At 43.1% G+C, this 22,404-nt stretch overlaps 1 protein-coding gene across 2 annotated transcripts in view; it reads right to left on the reverse strand.

Annotated features, from left to right (window-relative positions):
- Window positions 1–1,387: 1,387 nt before the first annotated feature.
- Window positions 1,388–22,404, reverse strand: part of Egfr (epidermal growth factor receptor) — a 47,068-nt gene continuing 26,051 nt past the window's right edge. Inside the window, exons 1-5 of one of the 2 annotated variants that reach the window (XM_020959917.2) lie at window positions 15,820–17,002; window positions 6,375–6,597; window positions 5,067–6,244; window positions 4,846–4,978; window positions 1,388–4,784 (exon numbers count right to left, since the gene is read on the reverse strand). In XM_020959917.2, coding sequence (XP_020815576.2) covers window positions 2,321–4,784; window positions 4,846–4,978; window positions 5,067–6,244; window positions 6,375–6,597; window positions 15,820–16,102 — 4,281 coding nt within the window. In that variant the 5' untranslated portion in view covers window positions 16,103–17,002 and the 3' untranslated portion in view covers window positions 1,388–2,320. Of the gene's footprint in view, window positions 4,785–4,845; window positions 4,979–5,066; window positions 6,245–6,374; window positions 6,598–15,819; window positions 17,003–22,404 lie in introns of those variants that run through there. The other variant, XM_086831553.1, reaches the window with a different exon arrangement.

A 22,404-nucleotide genomic window follows, 5' to 3' on the forward strand; every position in this document is an offset into this window, starting at 1 on the left:
TAATTGCCACAGGAACAAGGTTCGCTCTTTGGCCGTCAAGATGGCTTCCAAGAATACATCAAATATATCCATTCCACCGACTTTTATGTCCTAGTAGTATCAAGTAAGTTATAATGTGAAAACATTAAACTATAGTTGCTATAATTTAACATAATCTTAGTAATAATTCTTCATCAATTTTTTTAAAATTTTAAACGCAATATGCAGATTTATTAACCAAATATAAACTAGCAAACAATAGCTTTACAAATTAAAATTAATGCATTTTTCACCATGTTATGATATTTTTAAAACTGTGATTTACATTAAAAATTTTCATATGAAAACATTAAATTTTAGTTGCTATAATTTAACATCATCTTTGTGATAATTCTTCTTTTTTTTTAAGTTTAAACGCAGTATGCAGATTCATTAACCTAATAAAACAAGCATAGAATATATTTCCGAATTGAAATTAACGCAATTATGACCATGTTATGATATTTTTAAAACTGTGATTTACACAAAACCTTATCATAAAAAACATTAAACTATATCTGCTATAAATAAACATAATCTTTCTGATAATTCTTCACAACATTTTTTTAAAGTTTAAACGCAGTATGCACATTTATTAACCTAATAAAACAAGCATAGAACAGCTTTCCGAATTGAAATTAAGGCATTTTTCACCATGTTATGATATTTTAAAAACTGTGATTTACACAAAAAATTATCATATAAAAACATTGAACTATGTATGCTCTTTTGCACTTTTAACCATGTTAGGGTATTTTTAAAACTGTGATTTACACAAAAAATTATCAAATTTAAACATTGAACTATAGTTGCTATAATTTAACATCATCTTGGTGATAATTCGTAAAGCAGCCATTTCCGACCCTATATATCATATTTATTCTAGATCAGCATAAAAAGGCGAGTCGTTCTAGTAATGTTTGAGGACAACAAATTTTTGACCAATTTTTGAAATTTTTATAATGGTCATTAAAATGGTCAAAAATTTGCAAATTTTCAATTTTTTTAAATTTTAAACGCAGTATGCAGATCTATCAATCTAAGAACAACTTGCATAGAACATTTTTCCAAATTAAAATTAATGAATTTTTAACCATGTTATGATTTTTTTAAAACTGTGATTTACACAAAAAATTTAAGTTAACTGTGAGAAAGATTTATTTTGAATAAACTATACAACCGTACATTTTCTTTTCGTGAACTCAAAAATATATACTTTAAAATGTTTTAAAGGGTTTATAAAAACTTCCAGCTTCATTTATTGTTCTTAAATAATTTCTAAAATTTCTTAATTGAACTATTGATTGAAACACTTTTATTGTGTTTTTGTCCTCTTTTTCTTACCATCCCATTAAAAAGAATCTTCAAATTTATTGTAAAATATTTTTATTTAATATATACTCATATACATATACGTAACTAGATTTAAATTAAATTAACATATAATGCTTAACTGCATAACTTGGCAAATCTACACGTGTATAAGTATTACATAGATCGTACATTCTATATGTATTAATTGTTGTGTGTGTGAATTAATTATATATCTTTGATCAGTAACATATCGCCTAGGCATTCGCTTAAACGCTATTGTGCCAAACAAAATATTCGAAATCTTTAGGAGATTTGCATCGCTCGATGCATGGCACGCTCGGGATTTGATTTGTTTTTTGCTCTCTCAATCGAATGGGATTTGAAACTAGGCCTAAATTGCATAAGATCGATAATTAGTTAATCCTTTTCTACTATTTTCTGTACGTTGTTGTATGTGTGTGTCGAGTCGTTCGATTTGTTCATCGTGTTAAGAGTCCTTAGGTCGATCCCTACAAAATATATCACAGTTGGAAACTAGGCGCTACGGCTAGTGGCTAAGGCTAAGCTACAAGTACAAGAAGTATATTCATGACATAGGCACGCCCTCCCTTGCAGCTGGGACCTGGATCTACTGGAGATCCAATCCCCAGGCTCTGCGCAATGCGGGGGCGTCTAAGAAATGCACTATCGGTGTTTTGTTCTCGTAATTACATGGAATCTACAAGTGCAGGACCACTCCTGCTGACTACATCTCAGGGGACTAAAAGGGGGCTAGGACATATATAGAAGAGGCACACAACTCCCCTGACAGTATAAAAGTATACACAAAGACGCGGAAACTGGCTAAGTACGCTAGAGATTGGGATAATATCGGTAGTAATGTACAGGCTCAGGGGCTCTTATCTATGATAACAGCCTGCTAAGGCTTCGGCATCTCCGCATGGCTTCCAAAAGGCACTTGGCAAGATTCTTCTCCTCCTGCTGGAGGCTACACCCTCGTCTCCGTGTTCCGGTTGCGTTGCAGCGGCTGCAGCTCCCGCTGCGTGTCGTTGTAGTACTCGTGGTCGGAGCTGGTTGGCTCGCTGCCCGGCATCGGTACCTTGACCTCCATCACCTCCATGCCCGGCACCGGTATGCCAATGGTCTGGGTAATGGGTTCCGTCGTCGCTCCCAGTGTCTGGGCATTGAGGAGATACTCTGGATTGTCCACGCTTACTGGAACTCCGATGAGATCCATGTAGCCAGCGGTGGCTCCAATTGCCGCCGCTGCAGCTGCCGCTGCCATGTTATTGTGATTGGGATTGATGGTATTGTTGTTGTGATTGGGTCCCGGCTGGCATGTGGGCATCAGGTAGTCGTCCTCATCCACTGGCAGATCCAGTCGCAGGTTACCCACTCCCACCTCTCGTGTGGCACTCGAGTCAGTCTCATCGTCACCGCCGGAGGAGTTCTTATTGCTGGGATCCTTGCAGTATCGGTTCAGCTTTGGAATCTCGTCGGTACCATCAGTCCGGTGACTGGGACCCGGCTGCACCTTTGGCTGCAAGTAGTCATCCGCCTCGACCATGGCCTCCGAGCCATCGGTGGTTGGGGCCAGCTTCCTGATCAGATCCTTCTCGTCCTGACTCGTGTAGGCCGGCAGGCGGGTGAACTTGTCCCCGGGAATGGCCAGATATCGACCCGGATCTCGGGCGAACTCAGCAAACACCGTGGTCAAGTGCTTAAAGCTCGGACGCATTGCAGCATCCAGATGCCAGCAGGAGAGCAGGGTGCAGTAGATATCCAGCGAGCAGATCTCCGGTTGCTCCAGTTTCAGACCCACCTCAATGAGATCGGGTATATCCTTGGCGGGTATGTTTTCGTGGGGTCTCTGGCCAAAGGTCAGCAGTTCCCAGATGGTTACACCGAAGGCCCACACGTCCGACTTGCTGGTGAAGACTCTGTTTCGGATGCACTCCAGGGCGAGCCACTTGATGGGCATCTTGCCGCCGGCTGCCTTGTACTCGTTGGAGTCACTGCTCAGCAACTTGGCCAGGCCAAAGTCGGTGATCTTGACCAGCGAGGGTGTCTGCACGAGAACATTGCGGGCAGCCAGGTCACGGTGAACCAGACGCTTCTCCTCCAGATAGGACATGCCCTTGGCAATCTGAGTGCTCCAGTTGAGCAGGGCCTTGGAGCCGATCTTGTCCCTGTTATTCCTGACGTAGTCCAGAAGACAGCCGAGCGGCATCAGTTGGGTGATCAGCATCATCTGCGAGGACATGCACACGGCCAGAAGTTTCAGCAGATTGCCATGCTCCACAGAGGCCATGATGTAGGCCTCGCGCAGGAACTCCTCGCTGGACTCGGCACCAGTGGACTTTAGCAGCTCCTTGATGGCCACCGGGATCTTGACATTCTCGCCCTCCGGGACCCAGACTCCTTTGTATACGCGACCGAAGGCACCCATTCCCAGGACTCCGCCCTTGCGAAGCTCGGCATCCTTGACAATACGCAGCTTGCAGAGATTGGCACCGATATTCGAGGGACGCAGTGGCTCAGAATCCTCGCAGCCGGACAGAGCCATGGTCATCTTGACGGTCTCCTTCTTGGCCTTCTGCTTCTGTCGACAGATATAGGTGACGACGCACAGGATGCAGATGGTGGGAATGAGCACGGCGCCGGTTATAATGAAGATCATGTTGACGTCCAGGTTGGCGGTAAGCTTGCTGCTCCTCGGCGGACTGGAGGAGCAATAGGGTCCAATGGCCAGTGACTGGTAGTTGACGTGCCGCGACTCCGGCGGACACTTGGAGGTGCAGTTGAAGAGCGTGGAGTTGTCATACGGACCCGTCTCATTGACATCGAACAGCTTGAGGGTCTTGCAGGCCAGACAGTCGTCGGCGCCGGGTCCCGTGCAGCCCTTGCACTCCGGATGGCACTCGAAGCACTCGCTGCGCTCCAAGTCCGTGTAGTGATCTGCCGGGCACTCATCCTCGCACTGCTCCAGCCGCTTGAACTTGGCGCACTTGGAGCAGACCTGCTCGTGGAAGCCATAGTTGGTGCAGAGCTTGCAGCGTGGATGACACTTCCGGCAGACAGCCTTCCCAGCCAGAGGCTTCAGTGAGCCCTGCTCCTGCGGATGCACATACTCCCAGTAGTAGCCGTCGGGGCACTTGTCGTCCTTCAGCAGGCAGCGTTCCACATTGGCTGAATTGTTGATGATAGCCAGGTTGCAGGTATTGCAAGCCCCCAGTCCGATGGTGTTATTGGGTCCCGTGCAGCCCTCGCAGGTGGCGTGGCAACGATGACAGGTTCCATTCTGGCTGTACCAGTTCTCCGGGCACTCGGCCACGCAGTGCTGCTCGTGCCGCTCGTGGACACAGGCATCGCAGTGTTCCGCTCCGGGTCCCCAGCAGGATTTGCATTCCGGGTGGCAAGTGCTACAAGTCTTGTCATCAAAGGGATAGACACTAAAAGAAAGAGAGGAATGAGTACTGAACTTCAGACGAAAGCGTAAAGCGGGTTGCTTACTTGGGAATATTCCGACAGTCGGCCAGGCAGGTGCCATTGTAATTATAGTTCTTGCAGTTCAAGCACTGATCCGGTCCAGCACCCCAGCAACCATCATCGTTGCACTCGTCCGAGCAAATGGTGGCGTTTTTCTCTGTGAGGTAAAATAAATATAATCATTAATGAAAGGAAACTACATAAATGCATATAATAAGATTTCATAGACTATCCTGAGAACTTACCACACAGATCCGCTCTCAGGTTCTCGTTGACCCACGCCTTTTGGTCGTCATCCTTTTGAATCGTTGACCATCGGATATTGCCCACGTAGCACAGATCCCTATTATGCTGGATCACCACACTGCCAGAGCTGATCAGCTTGAGGCTGCGCAGCTCCAGACTGTACAGCGAGGACTTGACAATCGAGAGGGCGGCGAACATGTTCTCCATCAACTGGCGGCCGTGAATGATCTCCAGGTTGCGGAAGTAGGACAAATTCCTGAAGCGCGGATGAGTTCCCTCGATGTTCAGATAACCGGTGATCTCCTTCACCGTAGAGAATACCTCTAGTCGCTCGGGGTCCAGCGGAATATACCTTGCTCCCAGTGTATAATTAGGATAAATGTCCTGGAAGCCCGAGAAGGTCTGATCCAAAATACGTATGTTGCCATCGATCACCGTGCAGTTTCTGAAGGAGTCAATGTTGTTCGAGTGGAGCACACTGATGCCGGGACAGGTCTTGGGACAGGGTCCGTTGCAGGGCACACACTCGCCATCCTTGGAGGTCTTGTCCTGGGGACAGCTGCGCACACAGGCTCCATTATCCCGGAGCAAGTGACTGGGGCAGGACTTGACACAGGTGGCTCCGTAAGCATACTTTCCCTCCGGATTTGCCTCCAGCACGTATGTGGTGGGATTGTATTTGCGCATTGGCGGGCACTCCTCCTTGCAGACGCCATCGTCAAAGAAGTTCTTGCAGGCGATGCAATCCTTCTGCGTGGGTCCCGTGCATCCTCCAGCGCAGAACAGGTGACAGCACTCCCTAGGCCTGGGTCCATAACATCTACCCTGGGCGCATTGCGGCGAGCAGGAGAGTTTGCTGAACTTCTGGCAGTTCTGCGGTCCCTCGCCCCAGCATCCCTTCGAGCAGGACTCGTGGCACTTGGGACACTCACGCTCCGGAGCCGTAAAGTTGCCATAGTTGTAGTAAGCATCCGTGTTGTTGGACACAATCTCCGACCACTGGATGGTACGCATGTGGCACAGATTGTAGTTGCTGTGGAAGCCCACCTGGCCATTGAGCACATCGCGAAGATCGGGCATCTCCATGGTGTACATCTTCGAGTAGGTGACGAACAAGGCGTACTTGTCCTCCTCCACCGACAGGCTGAACAGCGTGCGGCCGCGAATGATTTGTAGTCTGCAAATGGGAAATGCAGAATATATATTAATATAAATCTTAGACCTGACTAAGGACACCCTTCAATATCCTCGCTTAATCTGCCTCTATTTGTTCTTAGTTAAGAGATTTCTTCCCATTCTCTACTTACTTTGGAAATACCACTTTCTTGACATCCACATGACTGATCAGAATGTAGCCGGTCACCTCTCGGATGTGATCCAGGAAGCTCAGGTCTAGAGTCTCATTGGGCAGCCAGGTCAGCTCTAGGTTACCGTCCACATAGGTGCAGTTGGTGTAGCGATCCTTGAGATTCCTGTAGTGATGCTCCTTGTTCGAGGGCACTGACAGACGGGATTTGGTGCCAATGCAGACTGCAAAGAGAGTTGGGAAAAGGGAAATCGTTGTAGTACTATATCGTGTAGGTGTTCAAGCAGGTTAATGGGTTTTTCTTTTCCTCTCCGACCATTGGTGACCCTAAACTGTCTAATTATCGGCGGCCCACCAGGTCGGGTAGGTGTTGACTTATGCCGCGTCCAGTTTGAGAAATTAATTTCGATCGGTTCGAACTCCGGACTCGTAAACGGAAATAGCTTAGCAGCGCCCAGCAATATGGTTTGTTTTGCTCGGAAGCAATAAAATGAGGCAGAGACAAAGCCCGAAAGCTGTGGGCGGCTCAGTTTCAGTCAGAGTCAGAGTCTGTTGTCAGTTGGCGTTTTTAATAATTAGCAGCCCACGCAGTCTCGCCTCGCATCTCATCCCAGACACAGTCGGTCTGTTATCATTAGTCAGCGACCTGTTTTAGCCGCTCGCGTAGCCGCTCGAGCATCTTCGGCGACAACTTCATTGATTTGCATCCGATAGATACAATTTCATATAGCGATTCATGGGTTCTTCTTTGGGAAATAAAGGGCTACGTGGGCTAGGCTTCCCAAGCAGTGTGGGCCGCGAAAGTGTGCCAGTTGGAGTCATAGTCGAAGTCAGAGTTAGACACCCACCTAAGACCAAACCCACATGACACTCGGGGGCACCCAACTAATTATCCACAAAATGGCCGACACCGGCCTCTTTATTGATTTCCTTCGAAGACATAATTATGAAAACGAGCGAATGAGAACCAAAGACAGAGAAATATTTTTGTGTCGCCAGAAACAGAGAGAAATTCCTGTGGCGATGGGAAGAAAAAGTTAAATGCCCCCAGATATGCGTCCCATGCATTCCCCGACCGAAGGAGCAAAGGAGGCGGGCACCAGGAGTTGGGGCAGAAGGTGAGGCCACGACTGGGACCTCGGACTTTGTCGCTGGACACTGATCAAAAGCGGCTGCTGCAGCAATCGAAGCGCAAAAATTTTCGTACAAATTCTTAAGCTTTGTTTCTGCCTTTTTATATGTAGGTATCTGTTTATTTTTTCTTTAGCCTTTTCTTTTTGTTGTCGAGGTTGCCGCTGGGCAGCAGCAGCAGCCGGAGCAGCGGCAGCCGCCTTCATTTCTCAGAGACAGACATCACGAAACCCTTTTCAAGCCAAGCTCCCCGCGACTGGGCTTTATCGCGGACAATTTATCAGCCGGGTTTTTCATGTTCGGGCCGAGGTCTCGGCCTGAAACTTAAGCCACGACGACGGAGGCAGCGGAATCCCTGCCAGCTCTCGGGTTTCTCGGGAATCGCGATTTTTCTTTGCCGTCTCCATCTTTGGTTGCCAGCAGACACGCCCGCCCCAGCGGAGTGGAGTGGACCACAAAAAGGCTAATTTGTAATCCTTAGGCTAAGGCTAATATGTGGCAACATTAATGAGTGGCAGTCGCAGTTGGAGGCAAAGCCAGAGTCGCAGTCACAGTCTCTGTCGCAGTCCTCATCTCAGCACAAATCAAAGTCATAATTCATGATGTGCTCATTAAAACAAAAGACTTAGGCAACGAACTTCAGCGTCTAGATTAATCAACCGACACACACACAGACACACAGGGACAGCGATTGAGAGAGATGACTGAGAGAGGAAAATCTGTATATTTGTTTATCGATTTGTATGCCAAGCCATCAACACACGAACTGCCCTTCAGGCCCCAACTGACTCCAAGCCGCCCCTCCTCTGCCCCAGCAGACTCTTCAACTGACTCCATCTGACGTACTGATTAATAGGCAGCCGCATTCCAAACTTTACTTTGCTGACTTTCTAAATATTGTTTTTGTTTCCAGCTGCTGTTTGGCTTTCCTCCAATGGAAATAAAAGAGATGCAGAGAGACAGAGAGAGAGAGAGAGAGAGAGAGGCTGCATAATCGATTCTTTTGGGTTTTCCATCGATGCACAGGCATTTTGACTTTTGGACCCCGAGTTTTCCTCAATTTCTGGCCTAGACGCAAAGCGTTCTTGACGTTCCCTGAGTGTGCTATGTGTGTGAGAGTGTGTGTGTGTCTTGGCCTCTCTCCTTCTCGCTTCTGCTCGCACTCATCGCTGCAGTGGACCCGACTCGCTCAGCCGGTTCTGCGCATTTAACAGTTTTTGTTGTTCACTTTTGTACGGTACAGTAATCGTTCGCTAACAAGACTTTAAATGTTATGAGTTCTTAAAGGAGTTATATTAATTTTTATGTGGTTATGTAGCATTATTTGATACAATATTATACGATTTTAACGAAAAAAAATGTTGTGGAAAGAAGAAAGGAAACTAACTTTGGTAATCAAAAGTTTATATACCCTTGTAGATGCAATTATTGAATCGGATTCCAATCATTACGAAGCTTAAAATATTCGCCTTCTTTGAATCCACATTTATCGAGAATTCCGTTATTTATTTGATATGACAATTTGATGAACAAATTTATAAAACTCATAACTAAGCAAAAAAGTCATTTATTTTAATTATATGCTAGTTTTTATTAGGTCAATAAATCTACATACTGAGTTTAAAATTTCAAAAAAATTTAAAATTTGAGCAATTTTTGACAATTTTAACGATGTAACCCCTTTAAAATATTTAAGCAATTTGGTCAACATTTTTTTTCTGTTCAAGTATGACTCGCCTTTCGATGCTGATCAAGAATAAAATGATTTCTTCATTGCTTTTCAAGCTTCTAAAGCAACATTTTAATACCCTGTAAGGATATAAAAGGCATCTAATACTTTTGATTACAATTAACATAAGAAAAACTTTAAAGTCCCATTAAAATCACTCTAAGAATCTTAATTACTTAAGTAACTTCAGTAAGCAAATAAACAAAATAAAGAATACAACAAACTATGCAATTTTTTTAGAACCTTTCTATATTCCCTAAAATATAAACCCCTTGCCAGAGTGCTCACTATACTCTTCGACCCCTTCCCGTATCTGTTGCTGTCTTGTATCTGTGTGCGCTCTTTGTGTGTATTTTTCATTTCGTGGAAAAGATTTTTAACTCATGGCCCGAAACCGAAACCAAAGCCAAAGCCAAAACCCCAGAAGACCATCTGGATTGCTCATTGGATCGCTTGCTGGCTGCTGCTGCCTGTTGTAGCAACATTTTTGTGTACCTTCGCCCGCGGCAACGGGGCAGCGACGAGAAGAGGAACAAGAATTGTCTAGATTTTGTTGTAATATAACAAAAGATTTAAAAGGGCATTAAGCAGGCTTTGTTTTGTTTTTTTTTCTCAGAGTTTAGAGATCGATCGATTGGTGGGGAGGGAGCCCGAGCATTCCCAAGCCGATTCGATCAAATTATCGAGCACTGGCACTCCGTTAGAGCCTCGGGTGGTATATCTTCGCCCGAACTGAAGGTATTTTGATGAACAAGTACATTGATCTGGTACCCGGTGAAAGTTTCAATCAGGCGCCATATGCAGATGTCGTTGCAGAAGGTGTCGTGGATTAGCTGCGACTCTAGCCGGTAATTGCAATGCAATCGAGCAAAAATACCCCTGGTTTCTCCGTCAGCCTAACATCGGACCGACCGCCGTCCGACTACCGACTCCCCATAAATAATTCATAACTGTTTTGCGACAATTTCAGTCCATTGCGGCTCGGCACGCGCCTAACTTACAATGAAATTGTGTAAAAGTGCTTAATAAATTCATTTGTGCGGCCATTAAAAACACGCAGCCAGCTCATTAGGAGAGCGGAGCGAGCGGAGACCGGAGCTGCATTGGAGCTTGGAGCTTGGAGCTTAGGTCTCCAGTCCAAGCCGCTTACGTGCGCGGATTTTGCAATTTTCCTCTCATACTCTCTGATTTTTTTTCCTGATTTTATTCCGCTTATTTTTCTCTTCCACCGGGTTTATTTTGCTTGTGCAGAATGCTGTTTGCGGCAACTTTCTTTCGTGTTGCCTGTTCTATGCTCGCGTCGTGGCGTCACGAAGGCGAAGGCAAATAAGCGCAACAGCAGCTCCAGCTCCAGCTCCGGCGGGTGGTGGTCAGGTGAGGAGCATGCCTCACGCTCATAGCAGTGGGGAGGAGGAGGTTGGGAGCAATCTTAGCCAGAAAACGCTGCAAGCGCAGGCGCATCTTCAGCTTGGCATAACAAATTTGCAGCCAGCAGTCGTCGTAACAACAGCACAAACAAAAGCACCGACAAAAACACTAAACGAAAATTATAAATACTCAACAAAAATATTAAAATATTTTCAGAATATTTAAAGAAGATAGCTGTCATTTAATTGAATAAAATAAGAAACAGAAAAGTTATAAAACTAATTTCAAACTATATTATTTTCCCATTATTTCTTGCAGTGATCCTACAGGCAAACATCCACGAAACAAAGATGCTGCAACAACAGCAACCTCTTGGCTTAAGATGAAGATGATGATGATGATGATGATGCCTTGTGGCGGCTCATCTTGGCTGCTTCTGCCTCTCCCTCGCCCTCGCCCTGATCCTCATCATCCAACTGGGCCCCATCCTCATCCATGCCCATCTCCATCTCCAACTCCAACCCCATTCCAATGCCTCTCTCTCATGATGATCAGCATCTCTTGTGCTTTCGGGTTTTCGTGTTCGAAGCGCGTTCATTTTGTTTTCGAACAACAATTGGGCGCAGGTCGTGAGGCACGACAGCCTCGCTGTGTGTGAGTCTGTTGTTGTTAGTTGCTTTTAGCCAACAGCTAAAGCCTGGATTAGATAAGCTTATTGTATTTTCTTTGTTCTTGCCTATACTTTATACATATAAACATATATATTTCCCCCCCCCCCTTGAAAACTAAGGCCCAACCCCCAACTGGGCCGAGCTGCAGCTTTTGACCATATAGCTTCTCTGGCTGCTGGCTGCTGGCTTTGGCTTAATGAGCACGCCCTGGCGCCATTTTTGGTCTGCTGCCTGGCTGCTTGGCTTTTATAACAATTTTCGCATTCGCAACTATTTTTAGGCATAGATCGGCGCAACACCGAGCGAGGGAGATGGCTAAGAAAATCGGGGAGAGGTCTCAGAAGCTATCTCAGCAGCTTTGTATACATATTTATATATATAAACATTACTATATATCGTGGGCAGAGGACCGACAAGTTCGGCTTTAGCTCTGCTTTTCGAAATCGAACGCCCACATGCAGTAAAAATAAAAAGAGGCAAAGAAAAAAGGCAAAGGCGGAGGCAACCTATGAGGCAAACTGCAGTCAAAAGTTCAAAAATCTTGGCCAAGAAAAGGGTTTGAAAGTTAGACAAGACTTGTTAATTTTATTGAAATTGAAATATAATATCTTGTGTAATATATTTAACAAAAATTGAAAGGAAAAAATATAAACATAGAACATAAAATGTTTGTAAAGAGCACTAATTCAATGAGCAGTTTAAGTCTTTAATATTTATACTAAAAACAGCTTTAGAAGACGGAAGACGTGACAAAATATATATAATAATACTTTGTACAATCTTTATTAAATCTTTATAAAAAATTACGTGCCATATGGTTTTAAAATATCCCCAAGTTTAATAATTAAATCTGTCTTTTAAAAAGCATAAATGCTATAAATGTAATGAAGAAGAAAGTTATACATATATCTTAAGGTGTTTATTATCATTTTTCCTCTATCTTCCCTCGGAAAATTATCATGGATTAAGAGAAAATAAAACAAATATTTCCCCTAGAGCTGAGATCTGTTCCAAAATGCTCAACAAGTGAGCGGGAGAGAGAACTATAGAGGAAGAGAGAGAAAGATTCAACTGCGCAATCGCAGCATCTCAGGCTCTCTCCTTCTCTCTCTCCCTCCTCACTATTAAGTATCTGCATCTGTATCCGTGTCTCTGTGTGTATCCGTGTGGGTTTTAGAAAACCAGTATTTCGACTTGGCCACACACAAAATTGCTGGAAGTAGTTGAACGGCTAAAAAGTAAATGCAACGCTAATGCATCAACAACTGCAGCGAACAGCTAAAAGCAAATAGCAAACAGCTAAGAGCTAAGAGCTGACAGACCAGGCCTTAAAGTTCAGAGACATACGTTGGCCATTTCGCAGTTCAATTTGGCCATTATTTCTTTGATATGATGGCTTAATCAGGAGTATTATAGAAAAATGCAAAGAGCACACATATACAGATACAGACACAGACTCAAAACACGCACACCACGAAATGGCAGCGCGTGCCTGACGCTGTAATTAGCTGGAGCTTACATTGTGCTCGTGGGTTAAGGGGGGTGTGGATTGGTGGCCAGCAGAGGGGCGAGGGGAGAGGGGAGAGGGGAGAGGCTCTCGGGATGCTGGTCAAACTCGGATTCGGACTTCAGCTCGAACTCGGAACCCGTGAAGCCATCGCATCGCAGCAAAAGCGCACTAAGGAATGCGGTTTTTCAAGCGTTAACACGCACACTCTATCTAGGTGTGTGTGTGTGTGTGTGTCTATGTGGGGGGAGGTGTGCAGCTGTAGTTGTTAGCCCAGCCACGGATTTCGGGCGTAGTGGAAAAGCCATTAATTACTATTTTCATGCATATCAATTTCGGCAATTTTTCAAAAATTACTTTGAAAAGTGTAAACAAAAAATGAATAAGGCAAGCCATTTAAATTCAGGTATTTTGTGTACAGGTATTTAGCATAGAAATTGGTTTAGAAAGAGTTTTGAAAGTGTATATTGTGAATACGAAATATTAAGCATATTAAAAAGATTACATATTACATATAAAACTGATTTAAAAGACTGAAGAAGTATTTATAATAACGAAAGTTTTGAAAGAAAATAATTTACAGTAACGTCAGTACAATATTATCTTTTAATTAAAGGTAAACACCACTTTAAAATATATGAAACTTGTAGATATTTCTTTACAGAACATGTATACTTCACTTTAAACTATATAAATAATCAAAGAGAAACATCATAACAAATAAATTGAACCAAAAAACACTTCATTCAAGGAAGAATAAATAAACACCTCAAAACCTTGAGCTTATCCAAGGAAAGTAAATAAAATATATTTTGAAGTCCTAACAAATCATTTTAAACAAAAAACACTTCATTCAAAGAAGTTTCTGTTATTAAACACCTCAAACCTTGAGCTTATCCTAGAAGAGTAAATACAAATATACTTTGAAATCATAACAAAAATACAGCAAAATTCTGCGAAAAAAGTGCCTTATCAAGAACGTAATAAATACAAAACTTGAGCTATGATGTTTCAAGTCAGAGGTGAATGATTGTCGACTGCACGTTTCGGTGACTTGCAGGGCATTCATTTCACTCGTAATAAAAAAAGCGTCAACAACAATTGCGACTGCCAGTTGCTCAAGTTTCCCTAAAACCACCTCTCTCTCCCCATGAAAGTGTTTTATATATTTTTTCCAAGGGGGTTTCGATTCGCCTGCACGTGCAGCTTGTGGCAGCAGGCTTTTCTCTAGCATTTTATTTGCATATTTGCCGCAGCTGTGCTTATTTATGGTCATAAAGAAAAAACGACAACGGAACAGTAATACATAGCAGCAGCAGTAGAGCAGCAAACAACTTCAACGGAAAAAGGCTTTGTACAAAACACACTTGGTGCAAAAAAACAAGGGTAATAATCGGAGCCCTTTGTGAGATATATACAGATATAGAGGAGGAATCTTTATCGGTTTCATAATCGGGGCCTTATCTAGCCCCGCCGTATCCGTATCCGGCTCCATTAGCATAGTGGTTGCGCCAAAGTTTTCCTATCAATATTTGCACAGTTGCCGGGAGTTATTAATTTGCAAGATACAAGATCACTGAGTACTGAATAGCGAAAAGGTACGCATTTTGCTTTTGCTTTTCTTCTTTTCATAATTTTTTTCTGATATTTATTCTATTTTTTTTTTCAATTCAATTTTTTTGTTTGCCCGCCAAATGCAAACATTTGCCTCAAAGTATTGTGCAAACAGACACAGCCAGATACGAGTTGCGTTCATTAAATTGGCCATCGAGTGCCGTTTGTGCCCAAATGGCTGTTTCGCGTATGCCAATGCGAATTCTTATTAATTTACCAACGTTGGACGGCCGAAAGAGAACCTCGCTTTCTGTCGAGTCAACAAATTGAGTCGCCATTTTAGCTGGAAATTGTGTCGCTTGCTGCTGTTGCTGTTGCTGTTGCAGTTGCAATTATGAGAATGAAAAAATCACAAAAAAAAGAGAATTGCCGCTGACACAGGGGGAAAGTGCACGCAGACGGCGGGAAAAGTCGAACAGTTGGAAAAACACGACCAACTGCCGCTTACCTTGTACATTTGACATTACGAAATGCAGAAGTATGCTCTATTCTATATACTCCCTTTTGGCTAATCAGTCTGTTCTGGTATTTGTTGTTTGCCGTGATAACCTGGTAGTGCTGGAGAGAAGGGGGCGGGGGCAACACCGAAATCAGGGGGAGGGGGCGATAGTGCACACAAGACTCTTTAACTTTAACTAAGCCAGCGCCAAGTCAAGAGGTGACACACACACACACACACACACACACCAGAGGGGCAGGTGAGACCAGCAGCAAAGGGCAGGTATAAAATAACCAAAAGGGAAATGCTTTTCCAGAGTCCAAGCCTAAGGGATACCCTGGCGTATACTTGATATTTGTGTGGAAAAATGAAAAAGGGTGTTCAAACACACTAAATACGGCATCCTTTGTAAGGATTAGGTATAGAATTTAATTTACTAATAAGTAAATTACTTTAAACAAAAACAAAGTATTAAATAAACTGCATCATAAATAAGATATTATAATTTAAAGTGTCAAAAAGGCAGTCCTTTAAAAGATTCCCAGAGGTTCTGTTAGTCTTAAAGCACATTTTACACTCTCTGTTAGCCCAATATACCCGTCCAACTACAGGGTAACGATAAGACCTAATAATACAAAATGCAGCCGAAAAAAACGAGCTCATATATGCAGTGCAGCATAAGAGGCAAACCAAATAAAAAACAATGATAAGATAAGGCTCCATAGCATATCGCTGCAACCTAACTAAAAAAAAAAAGAAATAATAATAAACTGAGAACCCAAAAAAACATGAAAAACTGAAAACTAAAAGAACCCAAAAACTAACCATATTTGGGACTTCTCGACGCTTTTCTTTCTATGATATATGGGCAGGCGCAAATCTACATAAACAGATTGTGATAGATGAGGGGCACACAACAGTACGACTGACGAAGATGGATGGCCAGATACCAGATAGAGATTCTATATCCTAGTAATGTGAACTTACTTTTTCCCTTGACAAACTCGCTCTTTGGCTCCTCCTGACCCGCTGCACCCACAGTGGTGCCCACGGGTGCAAAATTGGTGACACCTCGTTGCCGATCCCTCGCCGAAGTGCTGCGATAAAGGAATCGATCCCGATCACGTTCTATATCCTGATTCCGATGCCGATTATTCTGACGGGCATAGCGATCTCGGGCCGCCGAGGCGGGCCAGATGCAGATGCACACAACCAGCAGGAGGAGCAGCAGGAGTGGGAGGCCAAGGCCATTGGGCCGCCGCAGCAGCATCTTCGAAGGGGGGTTGTTGGGTATCGGAAGGAGTTCCAGATGCCGGATTCCAATCAAGCCCTGCTGCCAGCTTTACTCCCTGACGTCATGGGGTCTTGAACTTCTGTGGTTGTTGTTTTTTTACTGGCTGTGTTTTTGGTGCTACGCTGGCCGAAAATAACAACTTTTATATCAACTTGATATTTGGCACTCTTTTCACTGCGTTTTTTTTTCGTTGGTTGCTTGTTGTCGTTGCAATTTGCCACTGTATTGGTGTTTACATTTCACTGTGTGTGTATTGTGTGTTTGTGTGTGTTTTCGAGTGGGTCTTCGAGCGAATGAGTTGCTCAGAGTGTGTGTGTGTGTATAGGAACCAGTTTCACATTACGAGCCACAAGAGTCGTCCGAAGGCTTTTAAATACACATATACGTATGTATACATACTATACAATTTTTTGTTATTTTTTTGTTGTTGTTTAAGATGTATTTTTGTATTTTTCAGGCTCTTTTTGAGGTTAGGGCGCGCGCAGGCGCAGCTTTTCTTGGGCTTAATTGCCCTAAGCAATGGTTTTTGCTGGCCCCAATTTGCACAAACACATTTTGCTGGCACACCGCAAAAACTCTGCCAATTAGCAGGGAATTCACAAAAATTTTGTTGGGTTGCTATTCAGATACATATAATATATGGTATATGTATAAACCGATGCCAGGCACTTGTTTTACACGACGAAACTGACCGATTTCTTGGTATTTTGATTAGCACAACGAAGCAAATTAGCGGAGCGAGAGATCGCGGATTGGTATATGCATACATATGCAGATTGGCAATTTTCTGGACCGATGTTTATCGATCGATCGAGGAGGACTCTCTGCGCAACAAACGATCCGCGTCTGCGCAGCAACAAGTTGTATTCGAGACTGAAAACCAAAAGCGAAGCCGAAGCCGAAGCCAAAGCCAAAGCCGTTGCCCAAAACACACGCACACATGGCCACACTCTCTCCCTCTCTCACTCAGTTTGCCACTCTCTGCAACGCCGCTCTCCAGTGCTCACAGGTAAAAAGAAAAGGTGAGCATTGGAAATCTCAAGCGCAGATCAGGTCAAAATAAAAGCAAAGCAGCGCGCTCTCCCTCTTTCTCTCTCTCTATCTCTCCCGCTCTGCACTGCTCTACAGGTAATCGTAAACGAGGCAGCAGCGTTTAAAAAAATAAAATAAAAACCTCAGCGTAATACGAAGCGACACAGGGCGAAATGTCTTGAGCAATCTGGCCAAGAAATGCTCTACTTTAAAGCCTTTTTAGTGGGTTGAGATGGGAATGGATTAAAGACATATAATACTTGAAGGAAATATGATTCCACGTATATTTAACGAAGCAAACCTATAAAGACTTATAATAATCATAGAAATGGTCAGGTTAAAGATACTAATATAAGGTAGGAGGATTCAATACTCTTTAAATGGATCCTAAAAGACGACTATAAAAATTATTCAATACGAAAACAAGAAAGGAAACTTACTTCGGGAAACCAAAGTTTATACATCTTACTGTTTGCAATTGAATTGTATGTTGGATTAAATCGGAAATCGATCATAACTAAGCTTAAAATATTTGCATTCTTTGATTTAATATTAATATAAATTTTGATATCAAATTTGTTCCAGAATTCACAGATTAAAAAACTTCTAACTAAGCTAAAAATGAATTAATTTCAATTCGAAAAGCAGTTCTATGTTAGTTTTTATTAGGTTAATATTTTTAAAAATTAAAATGTTTTCCAATTTTTGAAAATATTAACGATGTAACTAACCCCTTATCTAATAATGTTCGAAAACTTATTTTTTGACCAGACATGACTAGATCGACTCGACTATAGGTTCGGAAATGACTCCTTCACAACCTTTACAACCTTCTGACTAATATTAGAAAACCCTGCAAGGCTGTAAGAGTTTATTTGTATAAGAATTTTATTAACGACTTCCTGAATTCTAATTAATCAATTCCCAAAAAACTGCTTGCAATCCCTTCTTATGTTATAGATAAGTATAAGATCGATTGATGTCAAGACAATAAGTTAGATAGATAACTCAAACGTAAGGAAACTCTAGAACTATTTCTGATTTCCCCCCTCTACCTTTGGGCTTAAGTCCCTCTTAATACCCAATAGCAAAGCCAAGGACCAAGGACCTCTAAGAGATAATCCCGTGGCCTCTTAACTTTGACAGCTGTGCAGGGCATTTAAGATTCGCATAGATTGCAGGTCGACTCTCACAGGTAAGATGTTGTGTATATCCCAGTTTCGTGTCGCTATTGTTGTTATTGCGGCGAATTCGTAAGAGCTCAGGTAAAAATATCTCTGGGGTTGCTCTTACGCTCTCTTTCTCTCTCTCTCTCTGGCTGTCTCTCGTTTGTGTGTGGGCATATGTATGCTATATAAGCGCACAAGATCGCCGCCCTCCCTTGTATCTGTATCTCGGCAAAAAGTATCTTTGTGTGCTGCTGCGGCTGCTGCTGCAGCTGTGTCTGTGTGAGCTAAGCCTGCGTGGGCCAAAAGACGGCGGCGCTATGGTTTGTCTTTTGGCAAAAGATTTCTGTTCGAATGTTGTCAACATTGTTAGGGCAGATCTCTGAGATCTCTCGGCAGAGGAGAGTCTCTTCACCTGTTCCCAGCCCACAAGAAATCGGGGTTTTTACGCCTGCGCCATGTGCTCGGCGGGACCCGAAGCAAAAGGACATTTATTTTGCAGGTAAAATCGTTTTCGATCTGACCTTTTTCCCCCGATTTTCCTTTAGTTTTTCTTCTGTGTATTTTTGCCTAAATGCCGGGGACACAAAAGGTGCACTTGGAAAAGCGCAACCATCTTGAATCCCACGCTGCGAGTCGAGAGGCGTTGCATTGTCTCGCTTGGCGCATTGTCTTAGAGCATGAAAATACATTTAAATTGAAAAGCGTTTTCGTTTCACTTGGATTTCTTTGTGTGTGGGGGGAGGGGAAAGCCAGGTTATGGCTATGCCAAGCGCCGTTCGTCGATCTGCAGCCATAATCAAACATATTAATAGCCGTCTGGCCAGACCTCAATCAAAAGAACCTCAGCCATAGTGAGAGCCCAACCCGTACAGAATCATCTGTCAAAATCGAAGAGCATGCAACTGACAGCCGAACATCGAGTTGAGAACGATCTCAGAACTCCGAAACCACTTCAGGGCACTCCGCCACTCTTCCACTCTGCCACTCTTTGCCACAGGTAAACGCAAACGCCGAATCGTTCGAAAGGTGTAAGAAACCGAGTTCCCCCACTCTTACACAGAGAAAATCAAGGAAATTATAAAAAGAAAATGTTAAAAAAACAACTATAAATCAGATTGTTATTGAGTTTGATTTAAGATTTCTTTCAAAATACATACATTACAGGCATTTTTAAGGCATTACTACATCTCCAGTTTAATGTAATCGATATTTTTCCCAGTGCACACACCTTTTGATGAAGCGTACAAAATGCCATGCGAAGAGAAATGTCTTACATCTCCCCCATTCCACACACACCACACTCATCTCGATTCGAAGCCACTCCACTCCACTGCACTCCATCTGTCTATGATCTTTTCGGTTTTTGTTGTATTTTTTACCAATTTCAATAGAAAGCCTCGTGAACCCAGACCCTTGACGTGATTCCTGGTTGCTCTACAGGTTGTCGGAATCGCTGGCATCATCGTGATCATCATCGATGTCTGAGCGGTAGGAATAGGAGTCGGGATCACAGTTGGAGTCGAAGTCGAGGCGTTACTTTCAAGTGCCACGCAGATTAACAGTAACAAAAGATCAGCTCAGGAGGCGCTCAAGTGTTTTGCGATTGTTCTGTCCCAAAAGAGGGATGAACCAGCCCCTCGAGAGACCATAAGGCGAAACGAATTTTGTTGCACATTCGCACATGGCAAGCAGCAGTAAATATTATACATATTTAATATTTACAATCATGTTTGTATTTAAGAAAGGAAGTTGAACTTTGGAGTGATGTGTAAATCATTTTAAAAGTAATATAGAAGAAGGATATATGATTATTATTCAAAGTGATCAGAAGATGCTTACCCAATCTTTAATAAATTCGTTTTCGCTAAGCTGTTCTATGTTAATTTTTAGTAACAAAATATCTTGGAACAGAAACCAGCATGAAATATTACCTTGACTATATCATTTTAAAGAAGAAATCTAACAAAAATATGTGGATTTATTCTGATATAAGATTTCCTAAGCAGATATCCAACAAAATATTATTCAATTTTGGCGATTTATCAACTCTTAGCCAGGCCAAGTTATTTAAATAAACTCTGCGCGATAAACAGTGAGCTAAGTATATGTAAATAATTTGAATAGCCTCATTTGTTACCATAAATATTCCCCCTCCCCCACCTAGTTTTTGGCCAACTTTAAGCGCGTCCCAGCCCTAACACCTGAAGGCGCATAATTGGATTACCGTCAGACCCTTTGGCACAGCCCTTTTTGCCTTTTGGTATATAACAAACACGACTCCAAGTCCGGTGATAGATCGATCAGAGTTCGATCAGAGAATGCTTCATCAGCATTCCACTTGTCACATGGCCGTGAAAAGCTGCTTAGAATTAAAGCTAATTGCTGAGGCCCCGCGATGATGCGGCACATTCGACTTTGATGGGCCCAGAGAGGCATTCCTCCGGCTAATTGGGCGATAGATCGTGGCTTTAGCTTTAGCTTCAGCTACGGACTTAGCTTTAACTTTAACCCGAGTTAACCCAGGCGAGTGGCATGCAAATACGTAGAAACATTGACTTCATCTCATCGTTTTAGCATACAAGTTGTGGTTTTTTGGTTTCTTTTTCTTTACTGATTTTTTTATATTGATTGTCGCCGTCGTCTGGCAGCGTGCACGACTCACGTTTCAAAAACACAAAACAAGCTGGAGAATAAAATGAAAAACAAAAAAAAAAACAGAAGAAATACAAAATAAAGAGTGCCTCGAAGTCTCTTGGGCTGATTTCGAGTTTTGTTTTTTTGTTCAAGCTTAACACTGACTCTGTGTGTGTATTTGCTTCTCGTATTTTTATTTTTATTTCCCCGCTCGCCATTCGCTTTTCGTTCCTTTTTAATGTCTTTGTAAACATAATTGCAACAACTCCAATAACAGATTGTTTGCGCGACTTTAATCGCTTTGTCGTGAAGTGTGAAATATGAGCGGCCAAGCCGAGTTGCTGGGGAGCTTTTTTGGGGTCCGAGTGCCCGGGCACATCTCCATCTCCCGATTTATAAATACCCTCAGACATAAATATATCCCAGGGCGGCCTGTCTTTCGGCCCCATAATATTTGCAGCAATGTTGGCCTGTGCCTCCAAATGTAAATTATGGTAAGTCGGCAACATTGTTGGACACCATTTTCTTGGGGCGACAAAAAGCCCGCGAATAGCGAGTTCAATTAGCGCATCACTCGATTTGCTAAATTTAATCCGAGCATAAAGCACTCCGAGGCGAATGGCACTCCGGTCAGATAAGAGTCCGACCCGGACTCTGGCCAAAAAGGAGGGAGAGACTCTGAGACTCGCTGTGGCGATAAGAACCCGTGGGGAGCACCCAAGAAAACGGACGTTTTAGCCACGCACACGTGTGTCCAGTGTGTAATTTACACAGGAAACAATAATCACCACAAAGGTCTCGGACTTTTTAACACAATTACCTCATTTCAATTCAATATCTTTGGAATATATATCGAAACATCATTATATAGAACATATCAGAAAGATGGATGGTGCCCAGGGTACTTCAGAGAGTTTTGCTCTTGAGTTGCTCCTGTGATCACCATTGGCATTGGTCTTAAAAGCATGTTTTGTATTTTCTCATAAGCTTATAATGGTCAGGTATAGGATTTAAAATAATAATAATCAACTCTCTAAAAATCTCTGAAGTTCTCTTAAGATTTCTCAAGTTTTCTCAAGTTATCTCAAGTTATCTCAAGTTCTCTCAAGTTCTCTCAAGTTCTCTCAAGTTATCTCAAGTACTTTCAAGTTATCTAAAGTTCCCTTAAGTTCCCTACTGTTTCTCTTAGTTTCTTCCAGTGTATAGATTGTGTTTGCCTTTGGACCTTGGAGTGCTGGGGCGCCCGTCTCAGTCCGTCCACAACAGCATGTTGCAACAACACTCGACAGCGGCAACCTGTGGAGCCTGCGTGCCATTAGCCACGGAGCATGAAACAAAAGCCGAGAGACGAGCTAAGGCCGGCCAGCAAAAGATGCAGTCTTGAGCACTCGAAAGGAATGGAGGTGGAAACGAGTACAGTGGAGTGGAGCACAGTGGAGGACT

The sequence above is a fragment of the Drosophila serrata genome, unplaced genomic scaffold (assembly GCF_035046125.1).
Source record: "Drosophila serrata isolate PLE 108 unplaced genomic scaffold, ASM3504612v1 contig_240, whole genome shotgun sequence".
In the NCBI taxonomy this organism is placed as follows: domain Eukaryota; kingdom Metazoa; phylum Arthropoda; class Insecta; order Diptera; family Drosophilidae; genus Drosophila; species Drosophila serrata.